This window comes from Diospyros lotus, chromosome 4 (genome assembly GCF_014633365.1).
Source record: "Diospyros lotus cultivar Yz01 chromosome 4, ASM1463336v1, whole genome shotgun sequence".
Classification (NCBI taxonomy): domain Eukaryota; kingdom Viridiplantae; phylum Streptophyta; class Magnoliopsida; order Ericales; family Ebenaceae; genus Diospyros; species Diospyros lotus.
The window spans coordinates 23,036,935-23,061,869 of NC_068341.1; the positions used below are offsets into that span (position 1 = coordinate 23,036,935).

The 24,935-nt window shown below is 40.3% G+C and overlaps 1 protein-coding gene across 2 annotated transcripts in view; it reads right to left on the minus strand.

Annotated features, from left to right (window-relative positions):
- LOC127798725 (NAD kinase 2, chloroplastic) overlaps positions 1-22,924 on the minus strand; it is a 41,449-nt gene extending 18,525 nt beyond the window's left edge. The window contains exons 1-2 of one of the 2 annotated variants that reach the window (XM_052332284.1): positions 22,446-22,924; positions 18,389-20,335 (exon numbers count right to left, since the gene is read on the minus strand). In XM_052332284.1, coding sequence (XP_052188244.1) covers positions 18,389-20,335; positions 22,446-22,667 — 2,169 coding nt within the window. In that variant the 5' untranslated portion in view covers positions 22,668-22,924. The remainder of the gene's footprint in view (positions 1-18,388; positions 20,336-22,445) is intronic. The other variant, XM_052332285.1, reaches the window with a different exon arrangement.
- Between the last annotated feature and the right edge of the window lie 2,011 nt (positions 22,925-24,935).

Consider the following 24,935-nt stretch of genomic DNA (forward strand, 5'->3'; position numbering starts at 1 on the left):
AACCGGCAACAGTCAGGCAAGCGGCCAAGACGCCTCGCCTGCATGAGTTGTCCTTGGAGGCCTTCGCTCGAAAACACAGACTCTCTCAAAAGGGGTTTGGAGTGGGGTGGCAAGGCTCAGCAGGGGGGAGTCAGAAGGCTGGCAATTCCCAAATGCAAAAGGGAAGCTACCCACCAAAGGCTCCGATTGCAGCCAATCCCCTACGGTCCCTTACATGGGATCAGAAACGACAAATGGGCTTGTGTTTTAAATGTTGGGAGAAATATACAGTGGGGCACCAGTGCAAAAGAGCATTAATGCAAATGAAAGGGGAAGATGACGAAGGTGGAGAAGATATGCCTGACGCGAAAACCGGGAAGCAAGTGGAAGAAGAGGAGGAAGGAGGGCAGAATTTGCTTCACGCCTTGGAGGGCCACCCTTCAGAAAAAATGATCAAAATCAAAGGTAATGTTGGGAAGAGGAAACTTTTGATATTGATAGATAGTGGGAGCTCGCATGGTTTCTTGGACGAGAGCACAGGCAAGGAACTACTATGTGTTCTCCAACCCACCATTCCTCTATATGTCACGGTTGCTAATGGTCACAAGATGATCAGCCGGTACAAGTGCTAAGGTTTTACATGGAGGATGCAAGGGCATGAGTTTTCTGCCGAATTGAGGATTTTATAGCTAAGTGGATGTCAAGTAGTTTTGGGAGTGGATTGGATGAAGACTGTCAACCCCCTCATATTTGATTTCAACACGTTGGAAGTGACTTTTGATAAAGGAGGAAGAAGGGTAACATTAACAGGGAGTGGAGATGGAGGAGAGTGCAAAGCAATCTCAGGCAACCACCTGCAGAAGCTCATTGAGCAGGATGAAGGAACCATTGCACAGCTTCATTCGGTCTACACCATTGAGGTGTGGGAGGGAAGGACGATAGACGACACAATGGGCAGCCAGTGGTTCAAGTTACAGGCCTCGGCCAATGCCCCGAGTGAGGTACAATTTATTGACTCTTTACATTCTCTATTGGTTGAATTTGAGGAACTATTCTTGGAACCCACTTCCTTACCTCTCGACCATTTTTTAGAACATACCATTCATCTTAAACCAAACACCAAATCCATCAATGTCCGCTCTTACCGTTATTCTCTGTTTCAAAAGGCTGAGATTGAACGCCTAGTGAAAGAAATGCTGTCAAAAAAGGTTATTTGGCTGAGTCAAAGCCCGTTTGCCTCTCCTGTTCTCTTGGTTAAGAAAAAAGATGGTAGTTGGAGGTTTTGTGTTGACTATAGACAGCTAAACACCTACACCATCAAAAACAAGTTCCCCATTCCTATCATAGACGACCTTCTCGACGAATTATCAGGAGCTACAATCTTTTCTAAGCTAGACCTCAGATCTGGTTATCACCAGATCCAAATGAATGCCTCAGACATACCCAAAACCGCCTTTCGCACCCACCAAGGGCTCTATGAGTTCCTAGTAATGCCATTCGGTCTAACCAATGCCCCCGCAACATTTCAGGCCCTCATGAATCACATTTTCTGCCCCTATCTCAGAAAGTTTATCCTCGTTTTCTTCAATGACATCTTAGTCTACAGCCCAACCATGGACTAACATCTAGCCCACCTCAAAACCACATTCCAAGTCCTCAAATCTAACAAATTGTATGTCAAAAAGTCTAAATGTATCTTCGTAGAGGGAAAGGTGGAATACCTTGGGCACATAATCACCGGAGAGGGCGTGCTTATTGATCCAAAAAAAATTACCGCCATGGTGGAGTGGCCTAACCCCAAGACTGTGAAGGAACTGAGGGGTTTTCTTGGGCTAACCGGCTATTACAGGAAGTTCATTAAGGGGTATGGGATAATCAGCAAGCCATTGACTGAATTGCTCAAGAAGAATGGTTTTGAATGGGGGGAGAAGGTAGCAGTTGCCTTCGGTTCTTTAAAGGAGGCTATAACTCAAGCTCCAATTCTAGCTCTACCAAACTTTTCCAAGCCTTTCATATTGGAAACAGATGCATGTGACACGGGAGTGGGAACAGTGTTGGCGCAGGATGGTAGGCCGATAGCTTTCCTTAGCCAGGCTTTAGCTCCCAAACACTTGGGGCTAAGTATCTATGATAAGGAATTAATAGTTGTGCTAATGGCAGAAGACAAATGGAGGTGTTATTTGGAGGGAAACTCCTTTGTTATCAAGACCGACCATGAAAGCCTCAAGTTCTTAGAAGAACAAAGGTTACACACGCAATTACAAAGAAAAGGGGTAACCAAGCTGTTAGGATTGGATTACAGCATCCAGTATCGCAAGGGCAAAGAAAATACAGTGGTTGATGCACTGTCAAGAAGGGAAGAAAATGGGGGGTACCGAGCAGTTTTTGTACTTGTTCCCGATTGGATCAAAGAGGTGTCACGCAGCTATGAGGGGACACCATGGGCTCAAGAAATCATGACCAGTCTCACAACCGGTGGAGGTGAACAAAAAGGGTACACATTGAAGGCGGGACTATTGAGGTATCAAGGGCGGATGGTGATTGGGGAAGACCCTCAACTACGGACCCGAATCCTACAAGCCTTGCATGCATCCCCCATTGGAGGACACTCCGGGCTAAATGTTACCTGCAACAAGGTGAGACAGCTGTTCTATTGACCGGGAATGAAGAAGGAAGTGGCGGCCTATGTATTAGCCTGCTCCGTCAGCCAAAAATGCAAACACGAGCAAGTTCCCTACCCCGGTTTACTTCAGCCATTGGAGATACCAGACCAAGCGTGGCAAAGAATTTCCATGGATTTTGTGGAAGGACTACCCTGGTCCAAAGGGAAGAGCACTATTCTAGTATTGGTGGATAAGCTGACTAAGTTTGGGTATTTCCTCAACCTAGCTCACCCCTTCACAGCTTTTGATGTGGCTAGGATATTACTGGATTCGGTGGTTAAAATACATGGCTTGCCCTTGTCCATCACCTCATACGGGGATAAAATATTTACTAGCAACTTTTGGAGAGAATTGTTCAAACAACTAGAAGTTGGTTTACATATGTCTACCACCTACCATCCGGAGAGGGATGGACAAACAGAAAGAGTGAATCAGTGCTTGGAGGCTTACCAATGGTGTGTGTGTTTCACTAGACCGAAAAGCTAGAATCAATGGTTGCCTTTAGCTCAATGGTGCTATAATTCAAACTTACACAGCTCACTCAAACGATCGCCTTTCGAGGCGCTCTTTGGGTACAAACCGCAGCTCACTCCAGCAATGATGCACTACTGGATAGATACTTGAGGCAGAGACATGAAGCCCTCCAGATAATTAAACAAGAATTAACGGTGGCACACAACCGAATGAAGCAAATAGCAGACAGGAGGAGAACTGAAAGGAATTTTGAAGAGGGAGATTCTGTTTACCTAAAGGTAAGGAGATTTCAACAGCAGCTGTTCACGGGCAAGCCCCCTTCTAAGCTGGGACCTAAGTACTTCGGCCCTTTCCAAATAATGGCTAAGGTAGGATGCTCTGCGTATAGATTACAGCTACCAGACGAAGTGGGCATCCATCCAGTCTTCCATGTATCTTTACTCAAGAAATCCGTAGGGCCACATGAAGTGGTAAGTGCTGAACCGCCAAACGTGGAGGAAGAGAGCCTAGGGGAATCTGAACCTATGGCCATTGTTGATAGGAGGGTCATCTACCAAGGGTCCTTACCCTTGATTCAAGTGCAGGTACAATGGAGCAATCGGCCTCCGGATGATACAACTTGGGAGTACCTTCCGAAGCTGCTCAAACAGTTCCCTCGTATAGCTAGACTCTTGTAATTTCTTGAGGACAAGAAATATTTTAAAGAGGGGGGAATTTGTCACATAGCTAGCAAGATATAAGGGTAGAAGGGTCCATCCTATTTTGTAACGCCTTGGATGAGCCTCGGGAAGGTAGTTAGGGCATGCTGAGTCATAGCTGCCTTCTAGAAGGGTCCCTAACAGCATATAAAGCTAATTGTACTGGAGCCATGCTCCTCATGATTAATGAGAATATTTTATATTTTCTCTCTCCTTTCTGTTATCTCCTCTCTCTCCCTTCACTCTCTCTCTCTCTCCCTCTCTTCCTTAGTTACCAAAATTCTCCTAAATTCCGCCCTCAGCCTTGTCAGTCCCAATGGTGCTGACAGTCACTTTAAAGTTTTATATTTGTGTCCATCCCCATTCAAATACGCATTTGTACCACAATCAGATATGCACGATTGGAACGTAGTTCAGGGAGGGGGGGGGGGGTGGATGCCACGAATTGTGTAACTATTGACAAAACCAACCATGGAGACTTAAAGACACTAGATGCAATGGAACAGAAAAAGCCTTTAAAGGAGGAACTGAATTCTTAACTCATGTTTCTAATTAATAATAAATGTCTTTTGTAACATCTATATAAGCAGTCTCTTTTTCTCTAAAACCCTTTAATTACTTTAAACTCTATTATAAGCTTTCTATAAATTTATAAATATCATATGCAAATCCTTTTGTTTATTTTTGAACCCTTTCTTTAGATGCGTCAACAAGTAGATAGCTTCCATTTTTGACCCAGCAGGTATAAAATTGGTTTTCAATGACCTTGGTCTTTCTCCTTAATCTTTTGCACAATCACCCTGACCTAAAGTTTCATAATATGGCCCATTAGCTCAATCCCTCAATAATTTAAACAACTTTAAACAAGTCATTTGTTCTTATAAATGAGATCTAGAGTGCTATTTTTCCACTCATCAAGCATCCTCTTTAATTTGACGATTGCGTTAAATAATTTTGTTAATTATAAAATGCTTTTTTCTCCCATTTTTTATGCTTTTATCAATATAATATCCAGTTCAACTATTTTACCATTCTTTATTTTTTTATAACTTGTGGATGACCCTTGGTAGCAATAGTTACGGATGAGCAATATTCAGTTAGAACTGAAGTTTAGAATGGAACCAATTAATTTTGGTTAATTTGGTTTGGTTTAATTTTGATATGCCAAAAATTAGTTTTTGTTTCGGTTTTAACATGAGTATATTCATTTTCAGCTGCATTAAAAGAATTGACCAAAATATATGATTATTTTCTAAAAAAACACTAAGTTTTAGGTTATTTATGAAATTACCACTACTATAAACCTAGGTTGATGTCTATCACAATAATTACATTTACTAAAATGTCTTAAATTCTTACTGGACTTTCTTTATTTTGGATAAAATTTGACTATTTTAATTAGTAATTTAAATTATTTCAGTTAAATTGATTTTTTAAAATTTCTGTTTTTATATAAATATAGTTAATTCAGTTTGGTTGTAAAATCACTCCATAACCAAATGTTCACCCCCAGGAATGGTAAAGTTGCTCCTTTATGATTGGAAGGTCATGAGTGTGGAAACCACCTCTTTGCAAAAAAGTAAAGGGAAGATTATGTACAAAAACAACCCTCCCCTGACCCTAGCAAAGCAAGGACCTCGTGCATTGGGGAGCCCCATTTATCTTTCTTTTTTTTTTAACCTAGTAATTGCCTTCATTGCTTCTTTTTTTGTCAAAATATACATTTTTGATTTTCTTCATCATGGCATGTAATTTAGAGGCTTGTAGGAAGAAGCACTCTTGGTTTTGATTTTTTCTCATATTTCTTCACTCCACCACCAAGATTCAAATTGGTTTGGAATTTTCCCTTCAATTCTCTTATGTAATTTCAGATAAAATATTTTGGAACCAAATTACAATTAAAGAAATATGAATCAACAATTATTATCCCTTCCCATATAGATTTTAATTTTAGAGATCCCAACAAATAAAGGTTCCAATTTGTTTGGAAATTCAGCAAATAGAAATTGAAACAGATATTAGGACTTCATACCAGCACCATTCATACTAATATTGAATATGAAAAATAATATATTATCTTTTCACGAAGTATAATATAAATGCAATGTTACAGAATACTAGCCTATCAATGTTGTCCACATAAAGTTGTGTCCATGTCATGTGTACAAATTTATCATTTTAGGCTTTGCATAACATTATTGAGTTGCATGTAAGTGGTCCCAAAAGGACACAGCTGCCTGCCATCATGCGTCAAGGAAAGAAAAAAAAGAAAAAAAAAGCTGCGACTTTAGTTTCACTCTAGTAAACTCAGGAATTTTGGCTTAATTTTGTTCCAATACTGATATCTGAAGATATTTGGTCAAAATGTACATCTCATTTGTTGTGCATTTATACTGCAATCTAGTAATGCCCTTGAAAATGAAGGTTAATAATGTTTAGTTTGTTATTCAAAATATTCTAAACATGTTAGGGTTCTTATGTCAGACCTCTAAGTCTGGCAATGAATTTCTCACAGTTTCAATGAGACTTGGATAAGAAATTAAGGGGGGAATTGAGAAGAAGTATGTCACGATGTGACAATGATGTTGCCTGGAACCAGTGAGATTCCAGAATTGAACGGAGCTAAGGAAGAATGTTGAGAGGGAGGAAAGGAGAAGAGAGAGAATATACAGAGAGAGAAGAGAGAATGCTGGGGGAGGATAATTTGGAAACTGTTCTATTGATTCTTCAATGGCTCTCCCACAAAGCTGGGAGAGCTGATATACTCGCTTGGGTGGGTGCGGATGCAGCAGATTGCTCCCCACCGAGCAGTTACAACCATATCTTTTGTCCTTTTCCTAGGGCCTCTCACGTGGCCTTTTGATTCTAACAAATTGACAGCTGGAAATTGAAATACAATACTAATAGAAATGCAACAAGAGTCCTAACAGCAAACAGTAAGGAAAAAAAACAGAAATTAAAACAGCATAGTCCCCCCCCCCCCCCCCCCCCCCCCCTCCCCAAGACTTTTCTTGTCCTCAAGAAATGCTCAAGAGACTTGCAGCCCTTGGAAACGCTGCAACAAGTTAGGTAGATACTCCCAGGTGTCACCATTAGTGCCTTCTGGTCCCCATTTTACCAGAACTTGGATGAGGGGAACTCCTTGATTGTAAACCACCCTCCTATCCACAATAGCTTCTGGTTCTTTCTACTCATCTTTCTCCTCCGACAGTAGAGGTAACTCTGAGTTGGCCTGCTCGGCCCCAGTGGCCCTCTTTAATAGGAACACATGAAATACCGGGTGTATTTTAGTTCCCTCAAGTAGAAGAAGTTTATAAGCCACCTTTCTTATCTTGTCCGTTATAGTGAACGGGCCAAAATACTTGGGGGTCAATTTATTCACTGGCCTTTGGTTGATGGACTTCAAATGCGGATACCGGAGCCTCAAATACACCTGTTCTTCCACCTTCAACTCTCTGTCGCTTCTCTTCCAGTCTGCAAATTGCTTCATTTTATTCCTGGTTGAAGCCAACTCCTGTTTTAATTGTTGCAAGACCTCTCTCCTCTGCTGCAAGTATTCCTCCATCGATAATTCCGTAAATGGTCCTCCTACAGTTGGTAATATCGGGGGTTTACACCCATAAAGTGCCTCAAAGGGGGACATTTTTAGGGAAGTGTGGTGTGTGGAATTATACCACCATTGAGCCAAGGCTAGCCACCTATGCCAATGTTTAGGTTGCCTAATACACATGCACCTTAAGTAAGTTTCCAGCACTTGTTAACTCTCTCCGTTTGTCCATTCGTTTGTGGATGGTAAGCTGTCGACATATTAAGTTTAATTCTCATAGATCCCATTAGTTCCCGCCAGAAATGGCTTGTAAACACTTTGTCCCGATCCGAAATAATGATGTTTGGTACTCCATACTGAGTGACCACTCTGTCCATAAACACTCTAGCTACTTCCTTGGCTGTGCAAGGATGAGCTAACCCGATAAACTGAACAAATTTTGTAAACTGGTCCACCACCACCATCACACTATCTTTTCCTTCTGACTTGGGCATTGCTTCGACAAAATCCATGGCCACACTAGTCCAAGCTCTGTCCGGTATTGGAAGGGGCTGCAACAGACCCGAGTAGGACACATTCTCCAGCTTATACCTCTTACATATGTCACATGCTAGCACAAACTGTTTGACATCTCTTCTGAGGTTGGGCCAATAGAATATCTATTTAATCCTGAGATAGGTGTTTTGGATACCAGAATGCCCCCCCACTGGTGATGCAAGTAGAGTTTGCAATATTTTCTGTTTGAGGTTTCCTCCATCACTGATTACAATCTTGCCTTTAAACCTCAGCATTCCATCAGATATGGTGTAACCGTCGACCCCAGCAGGTTCCACTACAACTTCTTCTAGTGTCCTCCTCATCTTTTCATCATTGGCATAGCTATCAATAACTTCTTGGCACCATTCTGGCACCACAGCAGTGATTGCTAAAGAACTACCTTCCTCTTGGCACCTAGACAATGAATCGGCAGCCACATTTTCTTTGCCCCGCCTATACTGTATCAAGTAATCAAGCCCCATCAATTTGGCCATACCCCTTTTTTGTTGCTGAGTATGTAACTTTTGTTGTAACAAAAACTTAAGGCTTTCATGGTCAGTTTTAATAATGAATCTACCTCCTTCCAAGTAGTGCCGCCATTTCTCCACAGCCAATAGAACTGCTAGGAATTCCTTTTCGTAAATACTCAACCCCAAATGCCTCGGGCCTAAGGCTTGGCTCAAAAATGCCAATGGTTTGCCCTTCTGAACTAACACTGCCCCAATGCCAACCCCACAAGCGTCCGTTTCCAGTATTTCGTTCACTGAAATCTGGCAATCCTAAGGTTGGGACTGCACTCATTGCTTCCCTAAGTTTCTGAAAGGCTTCATCGGCTTCCTCTCCCCACTTGAAGTTCCCTTTCTTCAAAAGTTCCATCAATGGTCTGCTCCTCACCCCATATCCCTTTACAAACCTCCTATAATAGCCGGTTAACCCAAGGAACCCTCTCAATGCTTTCAAGGTTGTGGGCTTAGGCTAGTTGACCATGGCATCTATCTTCTTGGGATCTATTTTGACCCCCTCTCCAAATATCAAGTGACCCAAATATTCTACCTGTTCTTGGTCAAATGAGCATTTAGACCTTTTGATGAAAAGCTGGTTGGATCGGAGGACCTCTAAGGTAGTTCTCAAGTGTTTCAAACGCTGGTCCAAGGTTGGGCTATAAGCAAGAATGTCATCAAAGAACACTAGTATGAATTTTCGCAAGTAAGGTTCAAATATTCGATTCATGAGTGATTGAAAAGTGGCCGGGGCATTAGTGAGCCCAAAGGGCATCACAAGGAACTCGAAGTGTCCATGGTGGGTCCTAAAGGCAGTTTTATGAACATCTTCCGACTTCATTTTAATCTGGTGGTAACCTGACCGAAGGTACAGCTTGGAAAAAATTGTGGCATTGTTCAATTCATCCATTAGATCTTCTACTAGGGGTATGGGAAATTTATCTTTTATGGTTATGGCGTTTAACTGGCAGTAGTCCACACAAAATCACCAAGAACCATCCTTCTTCTTAACTAGGAGTACTGGTGAGGCGAATGGGGAATGGCTCGGCCTTATGAAGGATTGGTTCAACATCTCCCTCACCATTTTTTCAATTTCTGACTTCTGGGTGGGAGAGTACTTGTAAGCTCTAATATTTACAGGTTCAGAATTTGGCTTAAGGTTGATGGAGTGGTTAAGGTTACAGGTGGGTGGTAGCGTTTTAGGCTCAACAAAGAGGTCCCCAAATTCCAACAGCAGTTTATCAATAAGGTGCTGAGAGTATACCTGGCCTTTCCTTCCATGAGGACTGCTAGCTAACGGGTTGAGCTCCCCCATCACCACCTTCTCCAGTCTTTCTTCTGTAGCTACAATTGAGAACAGCTGAGTGAGCTTATTCCAGTTGTTCCTAAGGGCTTTGTGCAACCTCTTCCCGGTTATCATCTTACAAGTGCCAGTTTCTCTTCCCCTTTTTAGTGTCATCCTTTTCCCTCCTTTATCAAATGAAACCTCCATTCGATTGAAGTCAAAACTTATGGGGCTCACCCCTTTCATCCAATCAACCCCAAGGACCACATCACAACCACCCAATTGCATCAGCCTAAGATCTACCTCAAACCCTTCTCCTTGCATATCCCATTTAAACCCGAAGCAAGCTGAGTTGCTTAGCACCTTGCCCCCATTAGCCACTGTCACACTCAATGGTTGAGTGTTATAGAGTGGGCACTTCAAGTTTCTGGCCATATCCTCATCAAGGAAGCTGTGGGTGCTTTCGCTATCTATCAAAATTAACAAGCTCTTATCCTTCACTCTACCTTCTACTTTAATTATCTAATTGTTGGTCACCCCTTTCAGTGCGTGGAGCGATGTCTCACCATTGTCCTCACCTCCAGAATCCTCATATTCTTCGATTTCCTCTCCTTTTTCTACTCTTACCTCCCTTGAACTGCCCTCTAGAAGCAGTATTTGTCTCCTACATTGGTGTCCCGGAAAATACTTATCCCCACATCTGAAGCACAATCCAGATTGCCTCCTCTGGTCCATGTTCCGGCCTGTTGATTGAGGCATCCCCTATGGTCTGACCACGAAATTTCCCCCTATCCACTCCCGGTTCACTCCTCTGCCGCTTGAGTGGGACACCTCTCCTGTCATAGTCTTAGCTTGTTGCCTCTGTTTTTTCATCAAGGCTTCCACCACCATTTCTTGTAGCCTAGCACTTTCCACTGCCTGTTCTACCGTTCTAGGCCTGATCATTTTGACCACTGGTCTTAGATCATCACTTAGGCCACTCAGGAAACTGGACACAAAATAGGCCTCCGATAGGTGTGGGTCTTGGCTGCTCATAAGAGACCGGAGCTCTTCAAACCTCTTCAAGTAGGTTTTCAGCTTTCCCACCTGCCTTAGTTTGTTAAATTCTTCAACAATGTCCGACATACTTCTCTCCCTGAACCTTTCACATAGTTTTTCAGTGAACTCACCCCACGTAGGTTGCCCCTCACATTAGTCCAACCTTGGTACCAAGCATCGACTACATCATCAAAATAAGCAGCCGCTAGGGACACCCGTCTACCCTCTGGTATGTCATACCATTCAAACATCCTCTTGCACTTCCTCACCCACCAACGAGGGTTGACCAAACGGGTATCTCCATCCGAGGCATGGGGAACCCCGTTTGTTAGCGTTGTCCCTGCTCTCCATGACCCCTATCCTGCATTATCCCCACCTCATCATCCTAGCCACTCCCCACATCAGAAGTTACAGGCCTGATATGACCCCTGTTGTGTCGTAACAGAGGTTCAATTCTATCTCGAGGAAGGAATTCAGGGGCCATATTAACTAGGTTTTGCCATGTGAACATCAACATAAACTGTTGAAGTTGGTTACCCAGTTCTTCCCTCATTTGCGCTATCTCTTCTCACATTTGAACCAGCGTACCATCCAACTTTTGATCGATCGCCATAATCGCTTCATGGTTATGACCATTTCCCAGCTCGAGTTGGTCGACTCGTCTCTGGACTTCAGACATGGATGAGCTGACTTGTTGCAGCTGAGTCTCCATGTTTTTCATGCGAGTACCTTCCGCCATGAGCTAGCAACAATCCAGGCCGGGGTTGAGCTCGGATACCAAATTGTCACGATGTGACAATGATGTTGCCTGGAACCAGTGAGATTCCAGAATTGAACGGAGCTAAGGAAGAATGTTGAGAGGGAGGAAAAGAGAAGAGAGAGAATATATAGAGAAAGAAGAGAGAACGCTGGGGGAGGATAATTTGGAAACTGTTCTATTGATTCTTCAATGGATCTCCCACAAAGATGGGGGAGCTGATATACTTACTTGGGTGGGTGCGGATGCAGCAGATTGCTCCCCATTGAGCGGTTACAACCATATCTTTTGTCCTTTTCCTAGAGCCTCTCACGTGGCCCTTTGATTCTAACAAATTAATAGCTGGAAATTGAAATACAATACTAATAGAAATGCAACAAAAGTCCTAACAACAAGCAGTAAGGGAAAAAAAAAGAAATTAAAACAGCATAGTTGTGACAGTATAGGGAGAATTAGAAGAATAGAGAAAGTGAGAAAGAGAGAGATCGAGAGAGAGAGAGAGAGAGAGAGTTTGGGAGAAATTCTGGAAAGTTTCTATTGATATTTCATGCCCTAATAAGGCTAAATCAAGCCTTATATATCAAGTACAACAACTAATTGATTCTCTCGTACAATGGCCTGGCCCTCTCTACCTTCTAGAACAAATTTGTAATAACCACCAAGGTACAACCCCTCCTCAGCCTAGCACCCATGGTACAACTCCTCCTAGCCTAGGTACATGACAATTCCCCCTCCCTTAAAAGTTTTCTTATCCTCAAGAAATGCTAAGAACCTAGGTAGCACAAGGGAATTGCTTGAGGTCTAGTAATTACTCCCAGGTGTTGTTATCCAGGTGGAGGTGGGATCATTTCACCAAAACTTGAGTCAAGGAAGCCCGTAGCTTGTAGACGATCCTTTGATCGATTATAGCCACTGGTTCCTCAATAGGATTGGTGTCTTTAAGGAAAGAAGGTAAGGATTGACTTTTTGTGTGCTATTGATCCCTTAAGCATGAACACATGAAATACGGGATGAATTTGGCAATCATCTGGTAATTGGAGTTGATAGGCAAGCTTCCCAAATCTGGTCGTAACAGGGAATGGTCCATAAAACTTGGGGCTGAGTTAGTGACCTGCCCCTTTGAAAGAGCCTTCTGATGAGTGTGCTTCAGCTTTAAATAGATTAGATCCCCACCGTGAACTCCCTTTCATTCCTATCTGCAAACTGCTTCATGCGATGTTTTGTAGTTGACAACTCCTTTAGGATTTCTAGGATCTGTTGCCTCTACTATAGAAAAGTATCTACAGCTCCCACCATGGTTGGCCCAACAATGGCTAGTAGGAGTAGAGGTTTGTATCCATACATAGCCTCGAAGGGTGACATTTTTATCAAGCTGTGCTAGCAGGAATTGTACCACCACTGGGCCAACCCTTGGGTTAGAGGAAATAGAGGCAGCGCAGGTAGGTTTCGAGGCATTGGTTAACTCTCTCTGTTTGTCCATTTGTTTGGAGGTGATAAGCAGTGGAGATGTGAAGCTTAATTCCCAAAGATTTCAACAATTCTCTCCACATCACACGCTATAACAAATTCCATTACAAATTGCTTTATCCTAGGTCAATAGTAAATCCGTTTCATCTTGTGGTAGGTGTTTTGCATCCCTGAATGTCCTCCTAAGGGGATCCATGCAAGGATTGCAGAATCCTATTTTTGAGTTGATCGCATCCCCCAACTATCAACCTACCTCGGTACCTTAGTAGCCCATTAGTTAGTGTGAACCCTTGTTTGCTGGAAGGGTCAATAACTAATTGCTCTAGTAGCTCTTTAGTCCACTCATCCCCTTCATAGCTTGCTGTTATTTCCTGATACCAATTAGGAATTAATGAAGTAATGGCGGCAGATTCTCCTTCTTCAAAACAACGAGACAATGCATTAGCTGCCACATTCTCCTTCCCCTTCTGTCACGAGAAGGATTCCATTTACCTATTTTGTATTTCCTTATTACTGTAACTTCATGTTATTTCTTTTTGCTGCTGTAATTGTTAGATTGTGTGCTGTCATTTTCTGTTAAGAAGTTGTTAGCCCTAGGCCCCACACATAGTGGCTAGGAAAAAGACAAAAAGGTTGGTTGTAACAGAATTAGGGAGTGGGATCTGCTACAGCGGACCTATCTCCCACGGCTGGGTATATATTCTTCCAAAGGTTATCTTGGGGGATTATGAATGAATTGATTACGGAAACTCTCTCCCAATCTCTCTCTCTCTATGTCTCTCTCTCTAACGTATCCTTCCCCCTTCTACCTCTCTGTTCTTGCGCTACTTTAAGCTTTCTAACCTATCGGAATTAGAAAGCCGACCATTGTCTCGGACCAGCCGTGACACCTTCTTGTATTGTATGACATAATCCAGTCCCATGAGCTTGGTCATTCCTTTCCTCTGCAATTGCATGTGTAGCTTTTGCTGTAGCAAAAATTTTAAGTTCTCGTGATAAGTTTTTATAACAAACTGATTTCCTTTGGGGTAATATCGCCATTTTTCTGTAACAGTTAATACGGCCAACAACTCTTTATCAAACGTGCTCAGACCTTAGTGCCTAGGGGCTAATGGTTGACTAATGAAAGCCAGTGGTCTGCTCTCTTGCATTAATACAGCCCCTATTCCCATGTCACTCGCATCAGTTTCCAACACAAACGGTTTACTAAAATCTGGTAGGACCAACTCAGGAACCTCTTCCATTGCTCTTTTTAGTCGTATAAAGGCTTCTTCAGCCTTAGGATTCTAATGAAAATTCCCCTTCTTTAATAGCTCTATGGGTGGCTTACTAATTATTCCATAATCCTTCACAAACCTTCTATAGTAGCTTGTGAGTCAAAGGAATCCTCTTAAGGCTTTTATAGAGGTATATCTTAGCCAAGAAGTCATGGCAGCCACCTTCTTCGAATCTATGCTGACCCCTGAACTGGAAATGATATGCCCTAGATATTCAACCTACCTGTGGAAAAAGGCACATTTTAACCTTTTAACATATAATTGGTTGAGCCTAAGGGATTCAAATGTAACTCTTAGGTGCTCAATATGTTTGGAAAAAGAAGGGCTGTAAACTAGGATATTATCAAAAAATATTAGGATGAAATATCAAAGATAAAGGGCAAAGATTTGGTTCATTAGGGCTTGAAATGTGGTTAGGGCATTGGTAAAGCCAAAGGGCATCACTATGAATTCAAAATGCCCGTAGTGTGTTTTAAATGCAGTTTTGGGTATGTCCTCGGGGCTCATTCTAATTTGATGGTAACTCGATCGAAGGTCTAATTTGGAGAATATCGTGGCATTCTTTAATTCATCCAATAGGTCATCTATGATGGGAATGGGAAACTTGCTCTTGACTGTGATGGCGTTGAGTTGACGATAATCAACACAGAACCACCAGGACCTGTCCTTTTTAACAAGCAATGCAGGTGAAGCAAAAGGGCTAAGGCTTGGTCTAATGATGGATTTTTGAAGCATTTCCTTTACCATTTTCTCAATCTCAGTCTTTTAGAGTAGGGGGTATCAGTAAGATCGTATGTTGACAGGTTCAGAGTTGGGTTTAAGTGGAATGGTATGGTCAAGGGATCTTGTAGGTGGTAGGGAATTGGGCTCTACAAATAAGTCCTCAAACTCAACTAACAATATATTAAGAGAATCAAGCTCTTGTACCTTTAAGTTGGGTTGAAATGGGATGTTGACCATTAACATGAGCTCTCCTCCTTGTTCCTTATTTTCCCCTGAATACTCCATGGCTTGAATAGAGAATGGATGTGCCACTTGGAACAGCTTGTTCTTAAGTATCTTTTGTAACCTCTTCCTCGTGATCATCTTGCATGCACGTATTTCCAAGCTGCCTATCAAGGTCATTTTCTTGCCATCCTTTTCAAATGTCTCCTCCATCTTGTTGAAATTGAAAATTATGGGGCTCACATTCTTCATCCAATCCACTCTCAATACTATGCCACACCCACCCAACTTTAACAATCTTAAGTCAGCCTCAAACTCCTCTCCTTGCATCTCTCAACAAAACCCAACACATGTAGATTTGCTCACTACCCTGCTACCATTGTCCATGGTTACTAAAAAGGGGTGAGTGTTGGTCAATTTACAACCCATTCTCCTTGTCGTGCCTTCATCCAAAAAATTGTGGGTACTCCCGCTATCAATTAAGACCATCAATTTGCAGTCAGGTATCCTCCCTTCCACCATAATTAACTTACTATTGGTCAGCCCTTTCAACGCAAGCAGAAAAATCTCTCCATTATCCTCAGCTTCAGATTCACCTTGAAATGCAAGCATCTCCTCCTTTGCTTCCATTTCATCTTCCTCCCCTTCCAACAAAAGCAGTTGTCTCTTGCACTGGTGATCGGGGGAATATTTTCCCCCACACTGAAAGCATAATCCGGCTTACCTCCTTTGCTCCATGAGTTTTCCCCCTTGTGACTGCATGGGGGTGACAATTGTTGGGACTATCTAACCTCTCGAACTTGGGTTGAATTTAGGGACCTCCTTGCTGTTGGGCACTAGAATTTATCCCCTATGCCTGCAGCCTCTGCTTTTTTATTAGGGCCTCCACTATTAATTCTTGTAACTTAGCACTTTCGGTTGCTTGTTTATGGTTTTTTGGCTGTAGCATCTTAACCACGGGTCTTAATTCCTCACTCAAGCCACTAAAGAAGCTTGAGACGAAATAAGCCTCGGTTAGATGGGGGTTGTGGTTAATCATTAGTGACTTCAGCTCTTCAAACCTCAGTTGATAGTTCTATATTGTTCCCTCTTATCTTAACTTATTGAATTCCTCAACTATATCCATCATATTCCTATCACCAAACCTTTCACACAAATCTTCCACAAATTCAACCCATTGATAGCTCTCCCTAACCCTAGAACCAAGCATCCCCTACATCGTTAAGGTAGGCGTAGCCATAGTCACCTTCTGTTGGTCCTATATATTGTACAAACTAAACATTCTTTCTCGCCTCCTTACCCACCACCTTGGACTTAAAGACCATCAAATAGGGGAATCTCCATTTTTAGTAGAGGAAAACATGATTGATTTTGGGCAGCCTGCACTTCCTACCCCCTTTCAAACATATTCTCCCTATTCACTGTCGGCTCTTCCCCAAACTTAGAGGTCCCAATAGCTCGATGGGTCTCCCCAACCCCCGATAATATCGCTTTTGATCTCTCCCTAGGAGTCTTATCGAGTTTTGACCGGTGAACATCACCATAAACTCTGTAGCTGCTTCCGAATCTGACTCCCAACTTCCTCTCATAGTCCACCTATTTGACAACCAATTTAAGTTCGCATCTAGGCGATCGCCACATCGAGCTTCATTTCCAATCCTCCTATTGAGTTCTCCATTTTTTGGTCCAAAGAAGTGATCGCTTCATGATTTCGATTGGACCCAACCTCTAATCGCCGGAAGCTTGTCGGCCAAGGAGGTGCTTTGATACCAATATTGTCAGACCTCTGAGTTTGGCAATGAATTTCTCACAGTTTCAGTGAGACTTGGATAAGAAATTAAGGGGGGAATTGAAAAGAAGTATACAAAGAATTCGAAGAACAAAGAAAGCGAGAAAGAGAAAGATCGAGAGAGAGAAAGAATGTTTTGGAGAAATTCTGGAAAGTTTCAATTGATATTTCATGCCCAAATAAGGCTAAATCAAGCCTTATATACCAAGTACAACAATTAATTGATTCTCCTGTACAATGTCCTGGTCCTTTCTACCTTCTAGAACAAATTTGTTATAACCACCAAGGTACAACCCCTCCTCAACCTAGCACCCATGGTACAACTCCTCCTAGCCTAGGTACATGACATCTCATTTCATAAGAGACTAAACAAAACATATTACAAATGCAATAGGAAAGAATTATCAAAAGATTTGTACCTTAAACCCTAACAAAATTTCTAATGTAAAGGCAAAAGAACAAGTAGAAAAGATTAATAAAATTTGTGTATATAACATGTCAAAAGTAAAGTAAAATAATGGACACAATAATTCCTCCAAAATATTGTCACGGACTCCTGATGGAAGCATCAAGATTAGATTATAACTTAGAGAAAAACTGCTCTGATTCTAGCAAGATATCCGCATGTTACCTCATTAGCTTATTCTGAGTTCTTGCTTCAATTTCCTCAAACAATTTTGCTAATATTTGTCAGTGTCCTAACAGCAACAAAGATGTGCATCCTATTCTCTGATTTATTAGACTGGTTTATTGTCAAGCTGGTGTTGTGTCATCTCTATTTCTCAATGCATGTATACATGCTTCCTAGCCTCCATTTACTCCTATTAGTCCAAATGTCAACAGGTCTCAAAATGAGACACACCTATCTGCAATGTTTGCCAAGGATCAACAATAACCATGTCTTGAGATACACTCTAGCAAACTGATCTGTTCAAGCCCCAAGATTCTATGTATGATTTTCAGATGATGTTTCATACAATTCATGTGGCAGCATGTTTTTTTTTGGCAGGCATGCATGCTGTTACTAAGACCTGTTCAGAAAGAAAGGAAAATAATGTTGAGCTGCTTATTAAAAGAAGGCTAACATTGAGGTTGTACATAAAAAAGATGCATCGCCAAACTTTTAGTTCTTTATGATACAGTCAAAAGATAATCCAAAAACCACATGTATAACATGTCAAAGGTTAATTAAAAATGCAACAGATTTTATCACAAGCTAAACACATCTTTTTTAATCAAGTAATTTACTAATTCCCATTCTTTTGCTTTTATGTTCATCCATGGATACATACAAATCTTCCTTCTAAATGTTCCTAGTACTCATCAACTTAAGTGCAAAACCAGTTACTAGCATAGAAAAAAAATAGTGCAGTAGATTATAATTAAGAGAAGTATCCATTTGATTTTCTGTTAGCAAGATATTAGATGCTACCTCTTTAGCTTCTTCCATGAGCTCTTGGCCCAGCTTTTTCAACAGTAGGACAGTCTTCGGTGGAGATTTCCACATAAGCATCTGTTGCTGGGTGCTAGGATGAGTGAAAGCCAAGGAAGACTCTGTCACCTTTTCTCTGGAACACGAGATGCCATCAGTGCGAATCAAGAACATCTCTGCTTTCTTTCTTGATTGCACCCGCACAACACCAGTTGCAGAGGCACACATATTTCCTTCAACCGTCCCTGAATCATCATCTTCTGAATCTATGAAGGCCTTACTCCTGTGACCCTCCATAATAGAGACAGCATTCTTATCTTTCTCATTTCTCAAAATTACAGGATTATCTACAATATTAATGGGATATGTTCCGGCTTTTCCAAGTCCATTCAGAGTAGGACCATATGAAGGGTAATTATCACCCAGGACAGTTCCATTGCTAACTGGAGGATTTTGAGCCTTCAAACTTGGATTCTTAGTGCTTGCTACTCCATTTGCATGTCCTGTTTCCATGAGGCTTGATTCAGGGCTTGCCCTAATGGCTTCACTCCTCTGTACTGTCCCATTACAAGTCTCCATTGGATGATACCATGTCTTCAATTTTCTTGGTTGGTAATGCAAGTAAGTGGGAGGTGAGATCTTCTTAGTTCTGAAAAAAGTAGACATCTCTTTTCTGGAGAAAATGTCGCATGGAGGTATCTGGGATTTAAGAGGATCGATATCACTACAGAAATCAGTTAAATATCCAATTTCATCATTGTCAACTGATTTTATTGATGTAGTCCCTTCGTGAGAGGCAACTCCATTAAATGTCCCGTTGCAGTTATCATCTTTGTTTTCCATGGCCAGAGAGTCATGATTGAGACTTTTTCCAACAGAATTACGAGTCGAGTTTAACTTTTCTGGAAGCGATCCATTTTCATCATAAAAGCTGGCATAATGTTCCGACTTTGATGCGTTAAATTCATCCATTCTTCCTTCATTCTCTGAGGTAGCATCAGCTTGACTAGTTTCACGGTTGGATACATGCTGTGATGCATACCGCAATGCATACTGCCTCCATCTAGAAACCATGGCGGAAGTTCTCCGGGCTCCTTCTCTACTATGTAGATATATAGGCTTCTTCCTTGAATTTGACACTATGGCTGAAAACTTCTCAACCTGATCCATGGAAGGTGCAGTCCCAACTTCAATAGGTAGTTTAACCAGTTCAACTTTTCCTGACAAAATAACATCATCTAATTCTGTTTCATAGAAGGGATCTTTAACAGTTTCTGCTCTAAGATCAACAATAGTTTTAAATCCTTTCTCCATAAGCCATTTCAGACCTTCTTCTGTGACTTGGCTACCACTCCAAAAAGCAACCTCGGAACCTGTGGTTTCTATATTTTCTTTTGAGGTGGATATATAAACAGGACTCCAATTGGCAAACAGCATATGACAGGGATCACCATCCCCACGGGGAAAGCCAGAATCATAACAAACACTCTTTAGCCTTTGCAGTTTCCTCCATACATTTAAGCTTCGACCATCAGCAGGAGTCAAGTAGTTTTCAAGAGCAACATGTAAGCTCTCACAATATCTTTTCATCTCACCTCTGAAAATGGCAAGTGGAGGAAGGCTATCCTCTCTTTCATTTACATCTGCAACCTGAAATCTTGAGATGGAGGATCTTCCAGAAAGAACATCCTCCTTTCCTTTGTTCAGGAGACATACCATGCAACCAAGAACAGACACTATTTTATCTTCCAACACTGGTTTTTCTTCTGAAGAGAAACTGTAGGAGACATAACATTCTCCTGTCAATGGATTGCATAATGTCTCCATTAATGCATTATGTAGTCGTTCAGCTGCTCTGAAGATTCTACAATAAGCCTCAAGTTCTGCAACATCCCCAGGAAATGGACCAATCCATGGCAACTGTGATTGATCATGTGACTCAAAAGTCTTCAAATTTCAAATACACCGGTATCAGTAAATAATTCTGACAGCTGTCCCAGAACTATAAAGTTTATCATCTTCTCTAACAAGGCTCTCCATGAGAGTAGCCAATTATGTAGTAAAAAGGGAAAATAAAGACAGAAACCAGTAATACTGGAACAAGGAGAAAAAAGAAAATAAATAAATAAACCATTGAAAATTAGAAGACAGACAAGGCAGAGGACAGTTCAGTTTGGCTTAAATATAAAAGAGGAGACCAACACTGTTGGCTCACCTTTTTAGGTTCAGATAAGCTGCCCTTGAAAAAGCCTTGTGGAGATTGAAAGCCCATTTTAGTTAGCATTTTTGCTTGGGAAACTTCCCTTGAGTTGTTTTTTATGATATTCTAAGAAGAATGTTCTGCCAAGTGGTGATGGATTGGTGTTATATATGAAAAAAGGGATAGTGGGCCATTTATCAATTTTTGTTGCATCATGTAATGGCCTGGGAGATTTGGAAACTTTTCTTCTTAGTTTTAGATCAGATGTAGGTTAGATCGGCTATTATTTTGGAAGTTTTGCACCTGGGGCCAAGCCTGCCCTAATAGGTAGGAGGTTGAAATGAACCTAGAAGACCATTTCCTTTGTACCTTGTGTTTCATCTAGAAGGAGCATGATTATAGACTTTTGAAGGGCTAAGAGATAGGTTCACTTCATTAAGAGAATGTTCTTATTTTTCTATTTTTGAAAATGAGGTAGAATTCTTCCTTATCCTTTAATTGATTTTTGTCTCTCTTTTGGATGTTAATTTGTAAGTAGTTTTAGATGTCTTCTAGGGTTCAACCCTTTTTTTTTTTGAGCTTCTCTTTCTAAATATACTATTAAAAAGATAGATGAGAAGATTATTGAGAATGTTACTCATAGAATTAATACAAGATGCTTAAAACAGAGAAATGCTTCTAGTGTTTTATGAGATTGTAAAATTCCTTTAAAGCTAAAAGAGAAGTTTTATCAAACAGTTATGAAACTAGCTCTATTATACAACACATAAATAGATGCAGAATATGAATATAACAACATGGGGATGTTATGGTGAATGTGTAGTAAGAAAGGACAAAATTAGAAATGAGACTACTTATAATAAGGTCAAAATGGTTCCTATAGAAGATGAGATAGGTGAGACATGACTAAGATGATTGGTCATGTGAGAAGAAGCTGAAATGATATTCTTGTTAGAAAAGTGGATGGCATGCAAAAACTTTGTAATAAAAGAGTATACAAAGACCAAGAAAACTTGGTGGGAAACTCTCAGGCATGACATGGGTCATGATAGCCTTACCAAAAATATGGTCATATCCAGAGATGTTTGGCAAACTAGAGTCCATGTAACGACTGGATCTAGTGGGATAGCGATTCGGTTGGTTATTGTTGTATTTAATAAAAAAAAAAAGTAAAATGAAAGAATCAGCATCAATTGGCAGAGAAGCAGCGGTGGAAAAGTAAAGCTAGACAACAATAAGTCAAACACAAACTTGAAGGATTGGATCTAGATCAAGAAGTAAATTAGTGACAGTGCCACAAAACTTATACACATCTTTCTAAGAATTATGAATTTAACAAGCAACTTAAAAATAAATTGTGCTCTAAGAATTAAAAATCAATTCAATAACATGTGTTTCTTCATCCCTTAAAAATGAAAAGTTACGAGTGAATGAGGATACTACCGGAAAAAGAAAATTCATGAATGAATGAGGATAATCAGATACTTCATTAAACAAGTTAGAGCGACCACTGAGCTTCCCCAAGATCTTCAATCTAACAGAGATGCATCAGTTACAAGAGGTAGTATCAACATACCAAGTCCCAGAGCTCTAGTTCCCCTGAGTCCCCGTTGATAGAACAGTTTTTTGGACTTGACACAGAAGTGACAGAATTGGCTCAAAATGAGCCTATCTAGCAAAACTCATCGTAAATTTATTATATTTCGTGCACTAAGATCAAAGAAAACAAACCAAATCAAACCCATTTCTCAATGATCCAATCCACATCCCTCTTCTCAAAATTCAAGTAACCCTCACAGCCATTTCATCAAACACCCTCTCTACGACTACACATACGGGCAATAATAAACGCATCACCTTGGAGTCCAAACCGATGCTCACGGCCTTCGAGAGCTCCGCACTGACGACGAACCCCAGGCGACGCCGTTCCGACGTCCGGTCCTTGAACCCAGAAATCTTGCCGGCTCTGCTGAAGTGATGAAACCTGAGAGAAGAAAGCTGGATACTTGTCAATGATCCAGCGGCAACAGGCCGATTCATGTCGACGATGAACAAGTGGCATGAGCCACAACGCGCCATGCCAGCCACCCACAGAACTCGGAAGATGATCTATCTAAGAATATTATGCTTTATATTTATGGTACATAATTGAATTGGGCTTTGGATGAAGAAGGAAAATTGGGAGGGGATATCATGATATTTCTGTGTGGATAATATCGTTGGGCTGTCGTACTTGGTGGTGGTGGGTTCCTTGTTCTAATTGGCTGTATGCTTAGGCCTCCTCTCATCTTCGATGCTGCGGCTGTTTCTGTTCTTCTTTATTTGATCTTTTGATGTGACGTTCCAAATGGATAGCAGTGAACAGTGTCCTTCCTCCCTGATTTTGGGTTATATATATATATATATATATAATATTTTGTCTTTTCACTTTTCACGGTCTCTCTGGTGGGACTGGGGATGAATTGGTGGTGGGCGAGGTAAAGGCAATTTTGATTTCGCGCAGGTCGCCGCACGCAATTTGTTGCCGTCTTCTTTCCGTGCCACGTGGTGAGAAGCGTTCTTACGCAACTAATATTTGGTGGAGTAATTTTAAGAGTAATGGCATTTTTGTAGAAAGAGTAATAGATAATAATATATAATTTTTTTAATTTTATTTAATAAAAAGACGTTGCATAATTTCTTAATATTATTCTATTTAGTGAGTAAAATACAAAGAGTATAAAATTATGTTGAGATTACCGTCTTTTCATAATTTTTTATCACTCGTATCTTCGATTTTGATAAAAGAGATAAATTGTAAGTGAAGAATTTATCTCACTATGTAAGATAAGGAATCGAACCCACGATCTATTGGTATAAATCTCAATTTATTACGACCCAATCACTTGACATGTACCTTGAAGATGGGTATAAAATTACCTTAAATCTTGAAATGGCAACTTCACACTTTTTTTTAATTCACTTGGGATATTTGAGATTCTCCTAATTAATCTTTAAGGGCAAATAACCTTTTTTCTCTTATGCATTTTTTGGGATAAATTCGAATGCGGTCACAATCTGTATACACTCATAATTGAATATTTAGCATAATTCATGTGTAATTTATTTTCTAATTTTATTATTATCTTCTAACTAAATATTAAGTAAATATTATCTTCTATTAATAATTTTAATTTTTAAGCAATCACAGTGATTGAAACTTGATATTCTATGTAAAAAATTTTAAGTACTTTATTAGTGGGGCAGCAGCTCGACACTTAATGCTTAAAAAGACGCTTATTTCATACGTACCCGTTGCTTTGCTGACATGGCTAACACCCCTTGCTACACGACACCAATTTTGATGGACAGAGATTCAATTGCACTTAAAAACTGTGGTTAGTTCCAACTTTGGACAAAAAGTTAATAGGCCTCCTTTGTTATGCAAGTAGGTCACTTCTATATTTGTACTTATATTTTAGTTCATTTTAATATTTTAGCACACTATTATTAAGACAGACTTTATTTGACTGACACATTATTCTTACTTCAACTTAGATATAATTAAAATAGAATTTAAATGATCTTAAATAGTCAAATAAGTATGAAGGCGGCGATGTACACAGTATAGGAGAAAATTTTGTCAAAATGGCTCATTTTTAAAGTTTTAAGTATTAAACTAACAGAAAAAAAAAATGTGTCAAAAATTGACTTTATTCACATATATAGGGTTAAATTGCCCTTTTATCTAATTTAATTAACCAATGTTTGAGAGCAACTAAGTTTTAGGTAACAGGCAACTATAAAGACCCACTAGCCACGTAATCGGGGGGGTTATGAAATTGACACTTTTTTTAATAATTCAAGTGTTAACGAGGCCCCTAAGAAAGTACATTAATGAAAGTAGCCCACAAGCATGGTATAGAGGCAAATTAGTCTCTCTTTTTTTTTTTCTTTTTGTTTTAAGAAATCTATTTAGAGGAGCCCTTGCTTGCCAAGTAGGATGAAAGGTGGATGCTATATACATGAATAAAGTTTTACGAATTCTATTGAATTTATTTAAACCTTGCAATTATTTTTTAGTAGCAAAAAAAAAAAACGACACTTAATAAATAAATTTATTTAGAAGCATAACATTTTAGAAATTCTATTGATTTAGTTTCTTTCAATAACAAAAAATGAGAAAATAATGATATTTTATCTTTGATATAGTTTTGATAATGAAAAATAATTGTATTTTGATGATAAAATTATTTTATTAATACTTAGTGCTCTGTCATGGGTATTTTTCAAATTACTCCTTATGAGCTGGGCTCAACTTAACAAGCTGGCCTAATCGCCTAAGGCCCAATAGGCTCCAAGCTGAAC